General features: G+C 34.7%; 1 protein-coding gene across 2 annotated transcripts; it reads right to left on the bottom strand.

Moving 5' to 3' along the window:
* Positions 1-3,092: 3,092 nt before the first annotated feature.
* Positions 3,093-23,963, bottom strand: LOC138692123 (zinc finger protein 493-like). Of its 2 annotated transcripts, XM_069815094.1 has the most exons (5): positions 23,769-23,963; positions 19,608-19,742; positions 17,087-17,224; positions 9,451-9,533; positions 3,093-7,838 (listed from the first exon to the last, which is right to left on the bottom strand). In XM_069815094.1, exons 1-5 carry the CDS (start codon positions 23,880-23,882, stop codon positions 5,678-5,680), a joined length of 2,631 nt encoding a protein of 876 aa, XP_069671195.1. In that variant the 5' UTR covers positions 23,883-23,963; the 3' UTR covers positions 3,093-5,677. The 2 variants fall into 2 exon arrangements, with proteins under 2 accessions (XP_069671195.1, XP_069671196.1); XM_069815095.1 differs by lacking the exon at positions 3,093-7,838 and having other exon boundaries at positions 8,480-9,533.
* Positions 23,964-24,000: the final 37 nt, after the last annotated feature.

Below are 24,000 nucleotides of genomic sequence, written 5' to 3' on the forward strand. Positions count from 1 at the left end.
TTTCTAGGTTCAGAATGGCTGTAATTTGATGTGTTAGTTCTCTTTGCAATTATTATTTTTCGGATGACTATTTTTCTTCTAATTTTGCTTTTTAATAGCAATTAATAGTAAGAGCTGATAATAGCTTATCGTTAAAATCCAACAATCAGGGACTGTTTTTTCACACGTAGAGATAGTAGGCTTGCAAACTGTCCCGTATTTTCCTGGACAGTGCAGGATTTTGACCATTGCGTGCAACGTCCCGACATAATTTGCACATGCACCAAAAGTCCTGATTTCAGGGCATATTTGACATGACAGCTGATTTCCGTTCCTATCATATTGTTGGATTTAGTCTGGATTGGAAGATTTTTCCTTACAGTCTCACACAGACATGCTTGCAATATGTGACGAAATGGAGAAACGACTCTGGTTCTAGTACGCATGTAACTCTAGTTGATGTGTCAATGCAATGATCATTCCAAGATCATATCTAAAATTAAGGCGGGTTCTGTCAGTCTGCAAAATACCTTATGAGCAATATATACTTTGTGCTCATCTTATGCACTTTTACTTTAGCTCGGCGCCATTCAGTTTTATGTCCACTTCGTTCCCATGGGAGGAGAGAGAACCGTTTCCTTGGGCGGGGGAGGGGGGGGGGCAAAGCAAAAGCAGAGAATTCCCAAAAAACCGGTTTATGGCGGATATCGTTTATCTTCCGCCCCCTTATAGCTTGATGGTTTTGCACTACATCGGGATATGATCATTAAATAAAAGTATTTTCGAGGGGAGAGGGTGTTTCTTACAGTGTTACATCCATACCCGGGATGTTATGGACCGAGGTCGATAGGGCTTGAACTGTAGGTCAGCTACAAATTATAATAGGACATTCATTAAAAGCATCTCTCTCTTTTTTTTTCTCTCTCGTACAGAAACACATGCATACATACATAAAAATTGGCTATGCTAACAGAAACTTTTTTATATAAAGCTTACCTTCTTGAAGATACCATATGAAATATAAACTGTAATTATTTTATTTAATCTCGTCTTTAAGTTTACACATTATACCGGGTTAGTTTCTCCATTGTTGTGCAGTATGTTATTCATATTTCTCCAAGTAGTGGCTGGAACACCTGTAGACTTCTAACACGTGTAAAGGCTGTTACAAGAGAAACACTACACTGCTTCCATTGCTGAAATGAGGTATAGAAAATGTAATAATAGTAATAATAATAATAATAATAATAATAATAATAATACGTGGCGTTACAGACCGTGAAGGACTTAGACCGACCATTTGGCTGCTGGCCTCACGCCCACATGCTGAAGCAGAGGTGGACGATCATCCAACCAGAATGGAGGTATGGTGTGGTTAGCACGATGATTCCCCCAGCCGTTATGGCTGGCATTCATTCAGAAATTTGAAATAAATATTATAGTCCAGACACATTATCTGAAGGCTTTAATCGTCAATTTAAGCACAGGAACTTTAACATAAACAAAAGCAAAAAAGTTTTTTTTAATACTTTGTAACATTAATAAAAGAAAAGGTGTTGTGACAAGTTTGGTGGGTAGAACCCCCATAGCCCCCCCATAACTCCGCCTTTGTTTTGCTCCACTAGATGCGTCATTCATTGTTTTCGGCAGAAAAGTGAAAAAAAAAAGAAAAAAATATACTTTTACGATAGATATAGATATGAACGAGGACAACAACAACGACTTGTAAAATACCATAGACCATCAAGTGTGATAAGTTGTGATAGCTCTGGTGTAAATCATGTAAACGTCTGTGTTTTCCGAAGAGAGTGGCTGAAATCTTTTGTGTACGAAGGTTAAGTTATTTCGGATTAGTACAGGTTACGTTAAGTTAGGTTAGTTTATATTAGCTTAGAAATAGCGTGTGGGAAAATATCAGAGATGCTATCAAATTCCAGCTGTGCAGAGCATAGTTCATTATGAAACTAAGAAAAAGAAACCGTGGTTTCATGAAGATTGTTGCATGATAGTAGAAAGAAGGAAACAGGCAAAATTGAAATTCTTACAGGATCCAGCTGAGAAGAACAGAGATAATTATTTCAATGAAACACGGAAAGCAATTCGTATATTTACGAATAAAAAGAGGGGCTACTTGAAGGAAAAATTGAACGGGGTAAAAACAAATTGTAAGAATAAAATCATTCGGCATTTATATAAGGGTATAAAGTAATTATGGTATATATATATATATATATATATATATATATGACACTGAGGAGGAAATGAAACGCAGAATAAATATGGGAAATGCCTGTTACTATTCGGTTGAGAAGCTTTCGTTATCCAGTCTGCTGTCAAAAAATCTGAAAGTTACAATTTATAGAACAGTTTTATTACAGGTTGTGTCTCTAAGGTTGTGAAACTTGGACTCTCACTTTGAGTGAGGAACCGATATTAAGGGTTCTGAGAATATGATTGTTAAAAAAATATTTGGGGCTAAGAGGGATGAAGTTACAGGAGAATGGAGAAAGTTACACAACGCAGAACTGCACGCATTGTATTCTTCACCTGACATAATCAGGAACATTAAATCCAGACGTTTGAGATGGGCATGGCATGTAGCACGTATGGGCGAATCCGGAAATGCATATAGACTGTTAGTTGGGAGACCGGAAGGAAAAAGACCTTTGGGGAGGCCAACACGTAGATGGGAGGATAATATTAAAATGAATTTGAGGGATGTGGGATATGATGATGGAGAGGGGATTAATCTTGCACAGCATAGGGATCGATGGATGGCTTATGTGAGGGGGGCAATGAACCTGCAGGTCCCATAAAAGCCATTTGTAAGTAAGTAATTGCATCAATATAAGGGATTCCTAGTTTCCGAGTTAACATATAAAGAATTTATATTGTTTCAACCATTTCTCTGCCCTTTCCTCCATACATACCTTGCTCTACTTCTCTCTTTTCAATCTACTTACTTTATTCTAAAGATTACTTTATATTAAGTAAAATGCCTAAATTAGCTTTAAATATACCGGAATTCGAACCTAGAACCTTTCGTTTAATGAACCACTAACACAGCCATTATTCTACGAATTCGGTCCTGAACAAAAAATTAAAAATTATGTTTACGCACAATAAATTAACATCACATACTTGCAAATGTATTAACAAGTGACTTTATTACTACCGGTATGTGGCAGAACTGATTTCATTAGTTTCCTATTATGTTTATTACAGTTAATATGCCAAATTGATCACTAATTAGTGTGCTTTCTAACATTTTATAATATACCTTGTGTATATACCTATATTGTTCTCACGTGGTAAATAACTATGTTTCCCTTGTTGACTAATTAATTAATACGAGAATATGTGCTACATATTCCTACTGTATAATATTCTAAAATCTAAGATGTGAAGTATATTTGGTTTAAGTTCATATTATTATATTTATACATGGATGAACTTTAATAAAGAGGCAATTTATAGCAGAAATGTAAGTAGAGCATAATGATATTTTATTATAGCACACGTCATGTAAAGAGTGAAGCGATGCTTGGAGAGCGTATTGATAGAATTTCTAATTGAAAACATCTGTACTGCAATAGCTGACAAGCTGAACTTTTTCAAGTGTGTTCGTAAATAAAAAGGGGAATTTGGATAAATGAAGATGTATTGTGTGTATAATGTGTGTTTATTAATTATTACAACAAACTGAAAATCATCAACTGCATTCTTTTTATCCATACCAAGTATGTAAAAGAATTAATTGTAACACTAAGTAATAATTCTATGAGAAAAACGATGCAAATATAACCTGATACAAAATTTGGTAGGAACAGTGAAGATGTACTCTTAATGTTTTAATGCCTAATATTCTATTTTGCGTAAACATTTTTTCTTCCAATTGTATGGCAAGAAAAAGTGACGTAATGAACTTTTCAATATATTTCAGACAGAAGACTACACAATATCTGAGAACAAATTGCTTAATAGACAGGTATGCACACGACAACTAATATTATATATTATAAGTAAAAATACTCAATTACTCACAGCAAAGATAATTCCTGTTGAGGATGTTGCATTTTCCCAAACCGCAACAGCAATGATGCGGCACATAGAAGAATAATCCTCATTGTATTTGTGTATTAAATCTTCCAATTTTACATAAAAAATTTGCACATTATACTAAAGCCGATCCACGTGTAACCAGATAGTCTTTTGAGCTTATCTTTACACATGAAACACATTCCAAAATTATCACAACTGAAAGGAATTTATTGCCTTCCTCTTCCTCTCCACATAGATCAACATTGTTAATGTAGTTTATCGTCTGATATCTTCTTCTGCCACCAATTCATCTCCGATTCACGATTACTTTCAGTATATCCATCACTAGGCAGTTTCTTCTCAGCCAGTTACCAACCAATTCCTCTACCTCTTCAATTTCAGTATCATTCTTTCTTCACTGACTCTTTCCAACACAGCTTATTTTTTTCTCTGTGTTCATTTAACATGATCAATTTTCCTCCATACATATTTTTAATGCTTGTATCCGCTTTTCTTCACTTCATAGTATGGTCCATGTTTCTGCTCCAAACAATGTCACACTCCATCCAAAGCACTTCAATAGTTTCTTACTTACTTCTCATTCTAATGGTCCACAAAAGATGCTGCCTTTTCTACTAAAAGTTTGTTGATCACTCCTATCCTCAATTTCATTTCCTAGCAACAACTCATGTTACTGCTTATAGTACACACCAAGTATTTGAAGACCACTTGTTATATTGCCTCATTTGGAATTCCTCTGACAATGGTACTCGTCTGATTTGAATTTATGCTTATCCCATACTAAAGTTCACAGCTGTCATTGAGATCCAGTAGCATATAGCTTAGTATCGTCTCCTCTGCTGCTAACAACGCCATATCATCAACAAATCTGATGTACTTTACTCTTCTTCCTCCCGCAGTAAATCCTCCCATGTTCTGAATACATTTCTTCACATGCAGGTTAACCCACTGCAAAATCTAACACGCAGAATTCTTTAAGAATTGAATCCTGGTGGTAATCTCGTCAGACACACATAGGATAATTCGAAAAGCGATTCTATTGAATTTCTGAGTTATACAAAATGGATGATGAAGAAACTTTCTTGCTACAAAATTTAGAAGAATATAGATTTTGTGATGACAAGAGAGTGAAGTAACTTTGAAGTTTTCTGCAAATTTCTCGTTAATTACGTATGCTCAACTTACCTTATATTTATTTAAACAATATTTCAGTTCTCGTTTCAGTTGTCGTTCCCGGTTTAGTGTGAACCAAGCCCAACACTTTAACTTACAGGACAAAGAAAAACACATTCCACAAATATCGCATTACCAAGTCAATTCGTCAGTATATTTGAAACCATATTTAAAATAGTCTTCATAAAGAAACTCGATTCAGAGGTATCTGACTTCAGAGGTTTCTCACGTAATATGTTCATTGCTGTTTAGGATACCTGAACGAAGAAACAATTACTACAAAAATCGTATTACAAAAGGTTATTACCATTAGACTCGGACACTTGAATACTTAAAATGCACCTAATACCGAAACACAATTGATGTCACTCAAAGCGAACATTCTTTTGAAAAGGTTCTTGCCAGTGTGCTGTCGTTCACGGTTTCATAGGATAGTCGAATCTGAAAAACACTAACCAAGAATTTAATATTTGCAAGATATCTCGCCAGTCAGCTGGCATAGATGTGTCTTTAAGCTACTAGACATTGAGAAACTCCTACCACAAACATCACATTTGAAAGGTTTATCGCCTGTGTGTACCCGTAAATGCACTTTCAAGTTACCGGAGCGCGAGAAAGACTTACCACAAACATCACATTTGAAAGGTTTATCGCCTGTGTGTATTCGTAAATGCACTTTCAAGGTACCGGAGCGCGAAAAACACTTACCGCAAACATCACATCTGAAAGACTTTTCTCCCATGTGAATACATTCATGGGCTTTTAGGGTATTCGAAAGCGAAAAACACTTACCACACACATTACATGTGAAAGATTTCTCGGCTGTGTGTAGGCGCATATGCACTTTCAAGTAATCGGATCGCGAGTAGCACTTACCACAGACATCACATATGAAAGGTTTATCGCCTGTGTGTACTCGTAAATGCACTTTCAAGTTTCCCGAGCGCGAGAAACACTTACCACAAACATCACATTTGAAAGCCTTCTCTCCTATGTGAAGACGTTCATGGACTTTTAGCGTATTCGATTGCGAAAAACACTTACCACAAATATTACATTTGAAGGACTTCTCTCCCATGTGAAGGCGTTCATGGGCTTTTAGGGTATGCGAATACGAAAAACACTTCCCACAGAAAGCACATGTCAAATGTTTCTCGCCTGTGTGCAGGCGAACATGCACTTTCAAGTAATCGGAGCGTGAGAAGCATTTACCACAAACATCACATTTGAAAGGTTTCTCACCTGTGTGCAGGCGTTCATGGTTTCTCAATATAGTCGAATCTGACAGACGCATACCACACACTTGACATTTGAAAGGTTTTTCGCCTGTATGGCGGCGTTGATGTGTCTTTAAGATACTAGACACTGAGAAGCTCCTACCACAAACATCGCATTTGAAAGGTTTATCGCCTGTGTGTATGCGTAGATGTACTTTCAAGATATGCGAGCGCGAGAAACACTTACCACAAACATCACATTTGAAAGACTTCTCTCCCATGTGAAGGCGTCTATGGGCTCTCAGTGTATTCGAGTGCGAATAACACTTACCACATAGATCACACGTGAAAGCTTTACCGCCTGTGTGCACGCGCACATGCACTTTCAAATTACCCAATCGCGAGAAACACTTACCACAAACGTGACACATGAAAGACTTCTCCCCCGAGTGCAAGTGTTCATGTATTCTTAAATGAGTCGAATTATAAAAACACTTACCACAAACATTACATCCGAAACGTCTCTCGCCTCTGTGACGGCGAATTTCTGGAGAATTCGATAATGCGAATGACTTACGAGAAAAATTGCATTTGAATGTTTTCTCTCCTGTATGAACGCGTTTATGCTTTTTTAAGTAACCCGATTCATTGAAACGTTTGCCACAAACATCACATTCGAAAGGCTTCACGCCTGTGTGAAGGTGTTCATGACATCTTAGATGACTAGACTGCGAAAAACACTTACCACAAACATCGCATTTGAAAGGTTTCTCGCCGGTGTGAAGGCGTTCATGGCTTCTTAGATTACCAGAAAGCGAAAAGCACTTGCCACAAACATGACATATGAATGGTTTTTCGCCTGTGTGCGTGCGTTTATGGCTTTTTAAGTGACCCGATCGCGAGAAACACCTGCCACAAACATCGCATTTGAAAGGTTTCGCCCCTGTGTGAAGACGTTCATGGCTTGTTAGATGACTAGACTGCGAAAAACGCTTGCCACAAACATGGCATTTGAAAGATTTCTCGCCTGTGTGAAGGCGTTCATGGCTTCTAAGATGACAGGACTGCGAAAAACACTTGCCACAAACACCACACTCGAAAGTTTTGTCGCCTGTGTGAAGGCGTTCATGTCTTCTTAGATTACCGGACTGCGAAAAACACTTCCCACAAACATCGCATTTGAAAGGTTTCTTGCCTACGTCCGTGGATAAATGGTCGTTCAGTTTTTCCGCAGTCGAGAAACATTCTTTTGACGATTCTAATTGCAATTGCTTCTCACCTTCACGAGTCTGCACAGCTTTTGCAGTGGAATCTGAATTCTTGGGAATATCGCGCACAGTGTCGTTCCCTTGAAGAGAAAGTCTGTCCAATTCTGATGATACAGTCCTCTCATTCGTAGCTGCAATCCTGAAGTAAATATACTATCAGTCTATGGAATAGTCCCAACAAAGGAAATAGTCGCCAAACAGAAAGAAATCATAAATTGTAGAAACAACGTTAAGTACAATGGTATGTATTTTTGTAGTACGGTAGTATATCTGGTGTTATGGCAGTGAAAGACTGATGACCTTAAATACAGCACAAAGTATGAACAAATGAACAGATAAAATAAATAAGTAAATCAATAAGAAAATAAATAAGTAAATAAATAAGTAATTAAGAAGTAAATCTATACTAATAATAAATCTGTAAGCGAAAGTTTTCTGGTAATTTTTGCTTTTCTAAAAATAATTGCAGTTAAGATATATAATTAACCATCCTGAAACCGAAAATAGCTTTTTCGAAATTTTTGTATGTCTGTCTGCCTGTCTGGATGTTTGTTTCCTTTTTGACACGATAATGGCTGAACGGATTTAGATGAAAATTGGAACATGAATTATGTTCGTTGTAACTTAGACTTCAGGCTATATGGCATTCAAAATACTTTATTTAAAAGTGGGGTTATAAGGTCGCCAGAATTAAATAAACAGAATTATCTCACTTATTATTAGTTTTTGTGAAAAATGTTACATAACAAAAATTTCTTTAAAAATGATTTCCGATAAGTTTTATCCCAGACAAAATTTTGATAGAACTGATATTTAAGTCTGTCTGTCTGGACATTTGTTACCATTCATGCGATAATGGCAGAACAGATTTCGATGAAATATGGAATATAAATTAAGTTCGTTGTAACATAGATATTAGGCTATATGTCATTCAAAATACTTCATTTGAAAGGAGGGGTTATTAGGGGGCCTGAATTAAATAAACCCAAATATCTCGCTTATTATTGATTTTTGTGAAAAATGTTGCATAGCAAAAGTTTCTTTAAAAATGATTTCCTATAAGTTTTATCCCAGGCAAAATTTTGATAGGACTGACGATGTTGGCTACAATGAAATCAAAACAAATGACTCTGTCCATATAAGGCGGCCTTGACGTTTATCAATATTAATATACAGAGAATATTTTGTTTGTATGAAGTAATCTCAGAAGTTAATTGAGTTGTTTAGAACAAAAAGCATATATAAGTAAATATATAAATAAATAAATCAATCAATGAGTAAATGGATAAATAAATAAATAATTAAATAAAACAGGCAAATTAATGTTACACAGTGACTTCGCAACAGTGATTTATTCTTTGCAGAAGAATGCTTGGAATGGACTCAAAGTAGACCGAAGTAAATAATTTTCTAGGGAAATATAAAAGCTTCAATCGAAAACAAACTGCAGATATTAAGTCGGAGGGCTTCAATACCCAGGGATGGAATATGAGTGTAAAGGTGCACTACTTGCATGTCCATCTATATTACTTTCCTGAAAATCTACGCATTTTCAGTGAAGAATATGAAGACAGGTTTTAACAGTACATTATGGCAATCAGATATCAAGGGAAGTGCGGTGTGAATGTGATGACTGATTATTGCTGGATGATTCAGACAGACAGTTCTTTTGAAGCTGCTTCTGGACAGTCAGGCTAACAGACACTTCAAACACAATGAACTCTACGTGAAGACTCGCACACCACACTCACCTTTCCGTCAAGACCTCGTTGTCCTCTGCTGTTACTTCCACTCTTGGGTCCTCATTCGCTGTGTCTGAGTCACTCTGCTCTTCCTAGAAATACAGAGCAAATAAAACAAAAAGATAGCACAATTTATGTTAAGAAAAGCGCATGGAATTTAGATGTCACAGAACTGCTTTTAAATTGTATTAGGCCTAGTAGAAATTTAGTAAATATAGGAGAATTCTCGAGGCAGATTTTTCGTGGGGCAATTCTTTTCCTTGTAGATCTGCGGTTTTGAACCTTTTCCAACATGTGGCACAGAAAAAATGTAATTTAAAATCCTGTAGCACAGTCATATAATCTAAAGCTGTTTTCTTCAAGCAGGAGGGGAATTTTCACGGTTTTAGAAGGGGACGAGTGGTATAATTGCAAATGAATGAGATAAATGTATATGCATTAATATATAAAATATAATATTAAAAATTTTATATGACTTATTTTTAGTCAACATATGGAGGAATGATAATATTCTGAATGGTGAAAAGGCGCAAAGGTTGAGAACAGAAACAAAATACATATTATTCACAAGCTGAACTAACACAATTTTTTTATTTTTATGTTTTTTTTTTAGTTTATGATAGAAATTCGAAATTTAATGAGAGAAAATTATTCCAATGTAATATCAGTGTCAAACATACCGTATTATGAATGTTTTCTTAATTCATAGTTAGAAGATACGAAAAGATACAATACTATTACATGTTTTGATAAGATATCTAATCCACGAAACTTTTCTGTTTATAAAAACAAGTGAAATACGATAGATTTTAAGTTTGGCATTTCACTAATCTGGCTATCCTAGATGAGCATCTGTCATTCTCTTCTCTGTTGCTTGCACACCCACACTTTGTTCACTGAATGTTGACTTGTGCCATATTTGAGATTCTGTCGCACACCAATGGATCACATGAATATGCACAGCCACGCTGGTAGAAAATGGCTGTTATAGAGTAACTATTTAACCACTTATATTACAAGAAATATTCTACGAGCGAATAATTCAATGATTTCTAGTCATGAATTTGGTGGATTTGTAAGTGGTTTACAACAATTTAACAACTGCAATGGTTATCCAGTGTCTCAGTGAAGTGAAGGTGATAATGCCAGCGAAATGTGTCTACGGTTCAGTGCCGAAAGTTAACCAGCATTTTCTCTCAATGGGTTAAGGGGTAATACCCGAATAAATTTCAAACAGGTAACTTGTCCCAACCTGTATCTGGACGCCGATTTGCTAGTCTCACAGTCAGACATGTTAATTGCAACTCCACACTTTTGAACGAAATTGGTACAATCCCCATTTTTCTGACAATGTCTAATACCAAGTCATTGTATGACTTCAAATTTTTACATTACCAGGTATATAATGATTCGGTTGAGTTCGCTTTCTATAGCACTTCTATGCCCATTACATTTTCTTCCAGTTTTGCTCCATAATTTCAGCCAGGCAAAATCATGAAGAATAAAATTATACTAAAGCTCCAGTACACAAAGATTCCTTTGCTATGGCAATACTGAATATTATATCGTAGAGAAAAAACTGGAAAGAAAATATGTTGAACAATAATTTTGTGAACTTCATACCTTTGCTATGAGAATACTGATTACATTGGTCAACAATCATTTTGTTAAATAAATAATTTCGGGTGTTTCTTATGTATTGCCATCTGCTGATTCCAAAAATGAAGTCACCCACCATTTTTTTTTTTAATTTTGAAAATATATGTGGAGTGTCGTTTCAAATTGTATAAAATGCAGAAAAACAAATTTTACAGGAAACGTAAAAAATGTTTTATGGCTAAGATAATGGAAAAATTTTAAATATCTTAATGTCACTTTTTAGGCATTGTGAAATGACACCAAATGTAATAAACACTAACACTGATTGTTTAATCTAATGCATGATATTGTCAATTGAAGTTTGTACTTAATACGATTTGCACCGACACAATGTATTTAATACGTTTTGAAGCGATTTTGTCACATAATACGATTTGCATCTATAAACCACGTTGAATTGTGCCCTGTCATTTGTCAGTTTTTTCTGTGGTTCTTACAGCAGCGTACTATGTAGGACGATACATAAATAGTTTTTATTGCTTTCTGCTGGAAAATAATGATAAGGAACGGCGAGTTTCTTACCTGCAACCCTTCGAACAGAGCTGCCTAAACAGACATCGTGCGGCCACCCGGGTCGATCTCTAACTCACATTGAATATAAATTTTAAATAATTATGGCATCTACAGGGTGAGCACAAAGTTCCGTTATCCCCTTAAATATCTGAAATACCTCATATATGCACATAAACATACAAACACGCATACAAACAAAATAACCAGTGTACACTAACTGTGTATACCTAAGTATCTAAAGAGTCAGTATGTTCCCCATTATTCTCATGATACAAAATAATAATATGGAGTAATGGGACTTTTTGCTCACCTTGTATACTTTATTCTTCAATCCTTATATATCAGTATTTTATTAAGCTCTATAACAAAATTATGAAATATGGTGTGAACACTTGTATTAATTACTGCAATATCTAAGTACGCTTTAATAACAAAATTACGAAATGTGTGAACACGTGTATTACAATATTACATATTTTGTAAGCTTTATAATAAAATTATAAAAAATATGTTGTAAACATCTGTATTAAAATACAGTATTACAAAATTTAAGTAAGTAAGCTTTGTAACAAATTTATGAAATGTGGCATAACACTGGAAAATGTATTAATCATTGCTTTAGATTGCACACACAAATTCATTAACATTTTAAATTCTACCTGTACGTGATTCTTCATGCAAACAATCACATTCTTCATTCTCATTGTTTTAACTTTCACTAATCTGATTCGTATTAATAACAAAATCATACAATCGCACTGAATCAACCGCTTTCCAATTTTCTCCGAATGTACTATTGAGTAGGTTTCGAAAATCAGATTTATTGGCATTATTGATTGATCTCAAGGTGATGACTTTCGGAGGTACTTTGACATGATCTATGAACATACCACATTTCATCAGACTAGCACATGATTTTAGATGGATCGTCACATCGGTATGTAGGTTCCATTTTGAAAGTGACATTCACTTTCCCATTCTTCTCGCATTTCTTCAGCATTATTCTTTTCATTTTTTTATGCCACTGAGGTTATGAAATTCATTAGCCAAGAGCTTGAAATCCCTGACATGCCAATCTATGCCTAAATATTTAACTGTCCCCACTGTTTCATATATCGCCTTATACTCCTCAGGAGTAAGAATTTCATTCTTCTTACGCAAAACCTTTTCTAGTAGCCCAAAAGCTCTGTCAGCTGGTAGAAAAGAATGGCCTCTTTCGAGAAAAACTAACAGATTTTCAGAAACCTGAGGATGTGTTTTTCTTTGGAGCCAAAGACCAAGAGCATGTACAACATTCATGCTATTTTGTCCACCACATTCATCGGTGAACAGCCTAATACATTTGGTGAACTGTCGAAATTAAATTCACCGATAAATGTAGTGACACAAGATGCCACTTCAATAGCGCCGCCCAGCCTGTGTTTCATTTCATGTACAAAAATTTGGCTTCTGTGAAGCTTAATCAGTTACACAGAGAGTATAGAAAGCTAATTGTCTTTAATAATATACTTCACCTATGCTGAGTTTCGAGAGTGGTTGCAGTTGCTGTAAGTCGAAACAAAATGACTGTGTCTCATTAGGTTCTGTTCTCATAATTTTATGAAACGTATTGGCACTAAGCTTATGTGCGCCTAAATCGACTAAGAGCCTAGTCTTTTTCAGTGTATCATCGCAGTTTCTTATTGGGAACAGCATGTGTGCGCAATTACTGCATTCATCATTGGCCGGTGTACAAAATCCTATAGCCTATTGAATTCTGTCCGAGAAATATTTGGGGGGGGGGGGAAATCTTTTTACTCTTAAGTCGGATATTAACACTTTAATTGTGCATTTAGAAGAGCTTTGTAATATTTAAGTCGGAAGCCAAATAAAGTCTGACTTTTACTTCTATTGTAATGTGAATCCCTTGCTCTTTCTTATAGTAGGTTATTTTACGACGCTCTATCAACATCTGAGGTTATTTAGCGTCTGAATGAAGTAAAGGTGATAATGCCGGTGAAATGAGTACGGGGTTCAGCACCGATAGTTATCCAGCATTTGCTCATATAGGATTGAGGGAAAACCCCGGAAAAAACCTCAACTAGGTAACTTGCCCCGAACGGGAATCAAACCTGGGCCACCTGGTTTCGCGGCCAGACATGTTCACCGTTACTCCACAGGTGTGGACCACTTGCTCTTAATTTAGAGATAAATTACACTAATTCCCTCTTCTTAGCTACATATAGTGCTCTCTTTCGGGCACCACCTCTCGTCTCTCTGATTCCCTTACTGCTCTTAATAGATTTTGCTATTGTACATATCTTGATAATCACAATGTTATAAAACAGCGGGAAACTCAATAATGGTGGGAAGATACAGCACGCTGGCCAACGCTGTCCATTTAAGATTTTAACGAATGGAAGTTGTACATAATACGATTTGATCCGACACATAATTTTCATCATAGAAAAAAGGCGGGAAAGAATACCAATTGCTCCAATATGAGATCAGGGTCTTAAAGAATACCGTCTCAGCTATCCGAAATCGCTTCAAACTAAATTTCGACCGAGGATGTATTTAATACGATTTGAAACGACACTCCACATATTTGATCCTGTTTATTAGTATTTGTGGTGTGTAACATGCTGATTAGAAGGCGTATTTTACATTTATATTTCATTACATTGTGTCAACAATTGAGTTGTAACGTTTGGTATTGTTGCCTGTGAATTCACGAATAATAACAATGACATTTCCCTCACAAAACTGTGATTTTAAGGTAAATTTCCCGGATGAATAGAAGCTTTCTTCAAAGAAAGAAGCTAATTCTGTGCTCTCTTTCGTTGTCAATTGAATTGTGATAGAAGTATATAATACCGTACCTAAGAGTGCATTGTAAGGAGTAGTGAATAAGTGTATAATGTACAAGAAACATGTCTTGAAAGAGTCTTATAGATAGAAACAACTTCTTTAAGTGTGTGATGAACTCACTTTAAAATGACAGGAGCCAAATTTTACTCCTCTAGTTAGAAGAGCGTATGACTGTTCTTTTAACAACAAAATAGACCAAAACAAGACATGGACCCCGGAAATCTGTTGTGCTAAACCTGTAACACTTTTAACTGATTGGTTAAAAGGATCCCGTCATACGCCTTTTGCAGTTCCTATGATATGGCGCGAACCTAAGGATCATTTGACAGACTGCTACTTAAGCTTGAAAAATATAAATTCGAAGTCCAGACACTGTTAAATATCAATATTTAGTTTCTCCAATTCACCCAGTGCTTCATAGGCCAGGACTTCCCATACCAACTCCTCCAGATGACATAACATTGATTGAAGTAATTCAAAGTGTTCTGATGTTCAGACTGAATTACAAAATGATCCAGATTTTGTGGAAGATGATACGATAAATGAACCTCACTTTCTAACACAGGAGGATTTAAATGACTTGGTTCAGGATCTTGGTTTAAGTAAAAGAAAGGCAGAATTACTCGCCTCAAGATTGAAAGGCTAGAAGCTGCTGCAGGTAACACCAAAGTAAGTATCTTTCGCCAACGCCAAAAGGAATGCGAGCATTTGTTTTCTAAAGAGGAGGACCTAGTTTTCTGCAATGATGTTGAGAATTTGTTCGAGTCAATGAGTATTGAGCATAAACCTGATGATTGGCATTTGTTCATAGACTCCTCGAAAACAAGTTTGAAAGGAGCGTTACTACATAATGGAAACAAATATCCATCCATTCCTTTAGCCTATGCAGTTGGTATGAAGGAAAATTATGAGAATACTAACCACTATCAAGTGTAACAATTTTTCTTGGCAGATATGTGGGAATTTGACAGTAATAGCTATCTCACTTGGGTTACAGCTTGGCTATACTAAATTTTGCTGCTACTTGTGCAAGTTGGATAGCTGAGATAAAAGTAATCATTATATAAAAAAGAACTGCCCAAAGAGAGAATCACTTTAATCCAGGACAAGATAATGTTCTTCACCATCCACTTGTAAGTTCTGAAAATACTTATTGCCTCCACTGCAAATCAAATTAAGCTTGTGAAGCTGAACTAAAAGAAGGAATATTTGTTGACCTCAAATAAGGGAACTGATGAAAGATACGCAATTTGAAAACCAGTTAAATATGCAAGAAACAGCTCCATGGGTGCATTTCAAAAATGTTTTCACGAACTTTATAGGAAACTTCAGGTCTGCGAACTATAGAGAATTTCTCAGTGAGATGATTGAGAACTACAAGATCATGGGATGTAATATGTCTTAAAAAATACATTTTCTGCATCCCATCTCGATTTCTTTCCTGAAAACCTAAGGCTGTGAGCGACGAACACGGGAAGCGTTTTCACCAGGATATTGTGGAAATGGAAAGGCGCTACCAGCGTAAATGATTTCCAAATATGTTGGCAGACTATTGTTGGATACTGAAAAGAGATGTTCCTCAAGTAAAGTACAACCGAAAATATGATTCACATACATTTTAGGTCAATAAATGTAATTTCAGATAAGATATCGTAATACTATAATGTATAGATACGAAAATTGTTTTTCATGTGATTACTCTAAAACCCAGCGTGATGGAAAAGTTCTGTATAAAAGATTTGAAATCAGCTCAAAAAGGTCACTTAGAATCACCCATTGTTTCCCATTTAACAGACAAAAGTTTAATTTTTGTTGACCAGTGTTATTATATCGTAGAGAAAAAATCGGTTAGAATATTCGTTGAACAATTTTGTGAACTTTCCCGAGAATTTTAACTGAGTTGCAATGTAGTCATAAAAAGTAAAGGAAATTCAAATACAATGTTTATTTCTAGTAATTTAAAATTGGCAAAATGAAGTTTCTAATTTTAAGTTTCTCTACCTGTACTAAAATTAAATGCAGTTCACTGACAGATTAAGAGTAAATAAAATATACAACAATTTCATGTATGCTGTATCTGCATGTATATATCACAACATTTTGCAAAATTTAGAACCTATTCTAAAATCCAGTCAAATCAACTATATTATTTATCGTATAGTTACAAAATATCTTCTCTCTATGCGTAAGATTATATTCTACAAAAGATACATTGCAAATACGTAAATACTTAAAAACAAAAGTTGGAAAAAAATGAAGTCACGAGATAATGTATGTACATACAACTAAAACAAAATCTGTTACTTGTAAACGGTAAAAGGTATTAAGAATTTTAGACAACGACACAGAGTACACAAAAAGAAGCAGTGTCCTCAAACACCATAGTTTATGCAACAAGCAATTACGTTTTCATATCTAAAACAAACCGAGATACTACTCCAGAATTAGTTCCCTGCAATATGACATATTTCGTAACACTAAATAGTGATAAGTGTTTTTCTGTCTCTATCTTAAAGTAAAAGGCACTGCAAACACTGTTGTAAAGAGATAGAGGAGCTGACAATCAAAACACAAGAAAAACACTGAAGAACAACACAAAGTCCACTCCTTGTGCTGCACTTACCTCTCGTTCACGTTTCACCACGGGGAACGAAATTGCCACTGGATCTTTCTCACATTTTACCTCTGATACGAGATCATGGCTCTGGTTCACATATTCCTCTTTTATGCCAGTCACATGATGATCCAACAAATTCCGTTCCTGCAATACAAAGAGACGTCTTGAAAGAGCAACTTATAACAGGGTCTTAGAAGACGACTTCTAACGTTACAAGCTGCTGTCTATATATCTGCATGCAACAGCTTGACATTATGAGGAATGGGGCTAGAATTCATATGCGACTGCAAATATTTCATGTAGACACTTTATTTAGACATGTTATGAAGGTCTCTAATAGTACGAAAAGCAAATCGTGCATATTACGGCCATTTCTGCATATTATATACTATTGTGCATATATTGTAGCATATTTTCAACACTGTTTTTGTTAAACCCAAAATTGGAGTTGGTCTGCGAAACAATGAATGAATGAATGAATGAATAAATAAATAAATAAAATAAAACAATAAAACTTTCGTTGACTGCACCAGATGCTAGAAAATACTTATGTACGAAGGGAAACTGTGATAAAAAATCACTGCCTGCTTTTGATCCATTTCTGAGCTTATTATATCAGCAGCTAACATCGATATTCATTTTGTTGATTTAATTCCTGTGCATATGCCGATAATAATGTTTTGTTCCATAATTTCTGCCCATCAAAAGTATGGTGTGAACAGAAACATCATTTGGTATTTACGTATTTTATCATGTCAAAAGTAAGATCGTGACGGATTAGATGTAATCCACTTCATAAACCGCTACCATAAATTAACAAAAAATGTGACAACACCTAAAAATTTTCCATTCAACATGCCTTCAATTTCAAATAAAATCTACTGACTCTTTATTCGTGGGAAAGCAACTGATCATCCTACCCGATTATATTCTGAGTTAATTCCTTTAAGAATGATGTCTTAATGGTATCAGTTATGAGGTTCAAACATGTCTTCAGACAGTTGACTAACAAATAAAAATTATTTATTTATCATTCAATTAACTCTTAAATTGCTGTCACTTCTATTTGTCACAGTCATGGCGGATTCCATGCACTGCTATCCATACAAACCTCCAACACCAAATTAATAAAATGGTCAGCACAAGAATAGAAATAAAAAATTACAACAACTGATAGTTTTCTTACATTCATCTAAATCACTTTTAATCCTACATTCTCTGTATACACTACATTTCCATCTAATCTATTTCTTTGGCAAACACATCTCTTTCATTGCAAGAATAAAATTATTTCGTTAGTAAAGCTAAAACTAATTTCAGTATTTCTTTACATAAACTTTATAGCTTTATACCGGCCACCAAATACTCAACATCCACAATACACTCTAGTCAAAGCTGTTATCATTTCTTCCCACATTACTTATACTCTGTTATGTGAATTGATACTCATGGTTAGTGTCCATCAATACATTATTATTATGAGGACAACTATGTACACTATGTGTATTTATCCGAATTTGTTATAAATGTTATCTAAACTCTGTTAAATAAACAATATTACATAACACATGATAGGAGCGGTGAAAAAACCAAATATCTCTTTTGTCAAGACCAGAAATTGAAATTAGTTCAAAGTTAAATAGCAGGCATGATTAAAAAGCAACATGGCGGATATGTTAAAAAACATGCAATGTATGCTCCTATCTATATACAAGTCAATATGAACTTAAATTGCAAACGATATAAGAGACACTTTAATACATAATTTCATTGATGCTTATTGTGAAAAAAAAAAAAAAAAAACATCTGAAGGAAAAATACATTAAACCTCAATTTCTAATAATTTCCAAATTTGTCAATTTTTAACTTTACGTTTCTCTACCTATATTTAAGATGAATGCACTTCATTGACAGAACAAAGATAAGTAAAATAAATAATACTTCGATATATGCTGTACCTATCCGTATGTATCAGAATATTTTGCAAAAATTTAGAGCACCTTCTGAAATTCACACAAATAAGCCCCACAATTTCCTGTAAAGTTATAAAATATATTTTCCATAGAGGCAGCATAATTTTCTAAAAAAGAAATATCCCAGAGACGTAAATACCTAAAAGAAAAATGAAGACAAGTGATAATATTTCTGCAAACATCTACAGCAAAACCAATTATAATTTTAAAACGGCAAAACGCATCGAGTATTTTAGACAAAGACATAGAGAAAACAAAAACAAATCAAGTCAAGTACAACACAGTATCAAAATAATAGACTATGGGAATTTGTAGCTATGGCAACCATTACGACTGAGTGTAACAAGCAAGTTCGGTGCCGAATTTAAAACAAAAACGAGACATCAATGCAACAAGACATAAATAATAACAAACAGAAACGAGATTGTTCTGCCTCGGTCACACACTAAAAGGCGCTGCAAGTATTGTCGTAAAGAGGCAGTGTCCATTACCAACAAAACACAAGAAGAACACTTGAAAAAGAACACACAGTGCATTCTTTATGGTACACTCACCTCAGGTTCACGTTTCACCACAGGGAAAGAAATTGGCACTGGTTGTTCAACTTTTATCTCAGAAGTGATATCATGACTCTGGATCACATATTCCTCCTTTGAACCAGTCACATGCTGATCCAAGGAATTCCGTTCCTGAAGTACCAAGAGATATCTTGAGCAATTTATAATATGGTGTTAGCACAGTTTAGTATATACAGTTGCGAAGCTCAATACTTGATAAATATGCATAGATAGATAGTTGCTGACCACCAGGATCGCTACTATCGTCTCAGTACAGACCCTTTCCCGAGAAGACGACTATGTATGTTCGGGTTTTCTATTTCAGTGTATGGAGCTCAGTGAAATATTATGTTATAACTTTATTGCATATCGTTGCTAAGTTTTATTTAGTGTAATGTGTCCATAAGTTCCATTTACTTCTTATTGCATAATTTTATACAGAAATAATTACAAATCTGTGTTATTTTAATGTGAAGAGAATTTTACATGTTAACATAATATATTCGCATCAACGTTTTAAGTTTAGAATGGAAGCTATTTTGAAGTTTTATAAAAAGAATTTATATTGTTATTTTAATTTAGCACATCTACCCTCCTTAATTGTAGATAGAAAATTTACCATACCACACCTATGAAATTAGTGTAGGTACGATTGTGTTACTTCGTGTCTTAGGAAGTAGATAAATACAATATAGTATTACCGTGCAAACAAATAGAATGTGCGGCGTATCATACATGACATTATGCTTAATTATAATGTATAATTGCAAATATAGGAATATAAATAATAACCAGGGAACGGATTTATATGGACTAAAAATATATGAAATATGTAAATATATATGTAGTTATTTTTACCAAAATATGGAATTAAATATGGATTTTTACCAAAATATGGAATTAAATATGGACTTAAAATTATAAAAAAATGACTATGTACGTTAAATATTGGTACATTTTAATCAAACTAAACAAAAAATATAATGGACGTACCTTATCTTCCAATGTAGTTTCAACAAAACACAATTTTTATTGTCTGTTACCATAACAATAGGTTACAAACATTTCTTTCAAGTGCTGAAAAGTGAATCTTCTTCTATTGTCTCTGAGGATAGATTTATACTGACTAAAAGAGCGTTCGACGTCACAAGAAGTAACTGGTACATAATTCAATTTCACAATGTCTGCTGGGGATAAGTCCAAGTTAATCTTCACTGTTGATTCACCACTCATCACAGCAACAACCTTTTGTAGTTCTTCATATCCAGGGTTTTTTGAAAGTACAGTGTCCACCTTAGCTCTTACTGCATCTGCAACTTTACCTCTACCACGATTCAGTTGTTCCACAGTACTATTTATAATTTCAAAACTTTCAGATAGTGAAAGGTGCCTATTTTGGAGACTTTTGAGCGTTTTTATGATGCATGAAAATGTATGCTGAATGTGAGCTAAGTCATTCTTCACACTTATGTCACAGGTAACTGTTTTCGCAGTATCAATTGAGACTGCATCTTCAGAGTCCAATGCAAGGAGAACATTGTTAATAGAGTCTATATGTTCGGCATAATATTCAACTGCTTCTAGCCATGTACCCCATCTAGTTAAAATTGGCTTTGGTGGCAATGGAATTTCAGGGTACATTTCTTTCAACACGTTAACTCTACTGGGAGCTTTGAGAAATACTTTTTTCACTGATGAAATCAACAAATCTACTTTAGGGAAATTGTCTCTGACCACTTCTGCCACACGATGAAATGCATGCGCCACACAAGTAAAATGAGTCAATTTAGGATATACAACAGATAATGCTTGTCCAGCTTTGACCATATAAGGGGCAGCATCGCTAATAAAGAATAACACATTATCGTACATAATACCCTTTGGCCACAGGATACCCATAGCTTCGTTGAACAGTTTAACTATAGTTTTGTTATTGCACTTTTCTAGAACATCACAATGTAAAAGAATTCGTTCAGAATATTGTTCACTTAACAAACCGATAACTACATTACCAACAAGTCTACCTTCTTTGTCGGGAGTCTCATCAATGGAAACCCAAATTGAACTATCTTTAATTTCATCTCTTATCTTCTGTATTGTCTCATCGTAGATGGATGGAGCATACGTCTTCCTAAGTGTTGACTCATCCGGGATTGTATGTTGAGTATATTTTTCAAGGAATTCCCTGAAGACCTTATTCTTTAGTTTGTAGAGAGGAATATCAGCAGAGATGAGAGAACGGCACAGGTCGATGTTAAACTCAGATCTTACATTCGATGTTGTTGGTTGTGTTAAAAACAATTGTCTCTGCTTGGAATTTAGTTGTTTGTTGGCCTGATGTTTACTAGTTGTAATGTGTTGTTGCACCAGGAACTTTTGTGTAGATGATACTGCACACTGACACAAATTACAAAATAATATTTTATTGTCAGTTGATAAACCATCTTCTTTAAATTCTGAAATGTAACTTGTTAGTTTTGATTTTAAATTGACTGAATGACGTACTTTTGGCATATTTACCGTCTTTATAGTATGATTTACAAAACTGAACCTATGTGTACTCTGACTGGCATTTAACTGTTGAGCTGCACAACTGAAGTCTGTTAAAAATTTTAAATTAAATTAATACAGTTTTGTAACTTACTTTCCCATTGTTGATAGGACTGCTAATTTTCAAATAACTCTGATGTTAAAGGGATTACTGAACATGTGTTTAAATCTCTATTGTTGAAATGTATTTTTAAAAGTTAATGGAATTTTGTTTTGTTTTATTGTTAAACCTAATATAATATGGACTGTTTTATATGAAATATGGAAAATATATGGAAATTAACGAAAATATGTACTAAACTCTAAAATATGGAAAAATATGGAAAATAAAAGTAGGATTTTTCAACCCTACACATTGTGAAACATAAAGATAATGCAAAATATAAATTATATTAGCTTTATAAGTAAATATGTATTTACATATAAATCCTTTCCCTGATAATAACCTACAATTGCCATATGACGTAACATAGGCCTACGTATATAAAGGCAGGGCATTGGAGAGTTTGTAAATCTAGTAGCTCTAGTAATAGCGCTGTGAGCTTACCGTATTTCAAAATAGTCAAGAGTCCGAAGGTCAATAAGGCAGAACTCTTATAGCGGTGGAACTAGCGCTGAGGTAGTTCCTGCGATTTCGAAAGTGAAAATCGTTGAATTTATAAGAGAATTTTTGTGGAGGTGCAGGTGATGGTAGAAGCAAGGCATAATAAAAGCCAAAACTAACCAAACCTAACCTGTCACAGATCTGTATATGCAAGGAGTATGAGTACAAAGGAACTATTTCTGCGCTAGTTTACTTTACTAACATAGTACATTAATCAGACTTCAGATTGGGGTAACGTAAGAAACGAATAAATAGAACTGAAGTAGAGACAAATAGCATTTACAAGTTATCACACGTAACTTTATACTTAATTATAACGTATAAATGCGAATAGTGGAATATTGGTACAGTAAACATAACCTATAATTGCAACATATCAAAATATCCGTGCGGTGCAACTGAAAATTATTGAATCGAGCATAAATGAATGCACAGGAATTTCGCAATATTTAATCCAAATAAAGTCTGGTATTACACATACGAAGAACGCAATTTTCACACAAAAAATAATATTACACCTTAACTCGCAAGTGAAATATGTCTGAAGTGTCTCATAATCATTTTTTAAATTTACCTTTATTCATGCAATTACACTACATTTTAGAGAAATGTATGTTGCTCTTTATGCATTCCAACTAATTTATATGGTTGAAACAAAGAACATATCCTCGAACAATCGTACCCTCCTATTCTATATTTGACTTATCAGTCACTGAGAGCGAAAAATTACTTATAATCCTAGATAAAGAGAATAAAATGAAAATGAATTCGTAACCTTAAGCATAATACCAAGTACCTACATTGCGGGAATGTGTAGCTTGGCAACCATTAAGAATACGGTGTAACTGTAACTACGTTTTTAAATTTGAAATATAAAACCAGATAACAGATCAATATTACCCCTAAAAAGCACTCCAAGTGATGTTATTAAGAGTGTGTCTGAGATATTCAAAATTCAAAATAAGCACTGGAAAAACATAACACATTCCTTTCTCGCAACTCACCTCTGGTTCATTTTTCAACCTTGGGAATGAAATTGGCATCGGATCTTTAGCAACTTTCACCTCATGTGTGAGAGCATGTCCCTGGTCCAAATATTCTTCGGAGTAATAAGACATATTGCGTAAGCTTATGTATAACAATCGTTTAACTGTTGCACGTTTCCAATTATCATTATGAGTAAAGAAAGTTAGGGCCAGTGTTGCCAACACTAGTTTGTAGAAATACACTAAACGC

This window comes from Periplaneta americana, chromosome 16, assembly GCF_040183065.1.
Source record: "Periplaneta americana isolate PAMFEO1 chromosome 16, P.americana_PAMFEO1_priV1, whole genome shotgun sequence".
NCBI lineage: Eukaryota > Metazoa > Arthropoda > Insecta > Blattodea > Blattidae > Periplaneta > Periplaneta americana.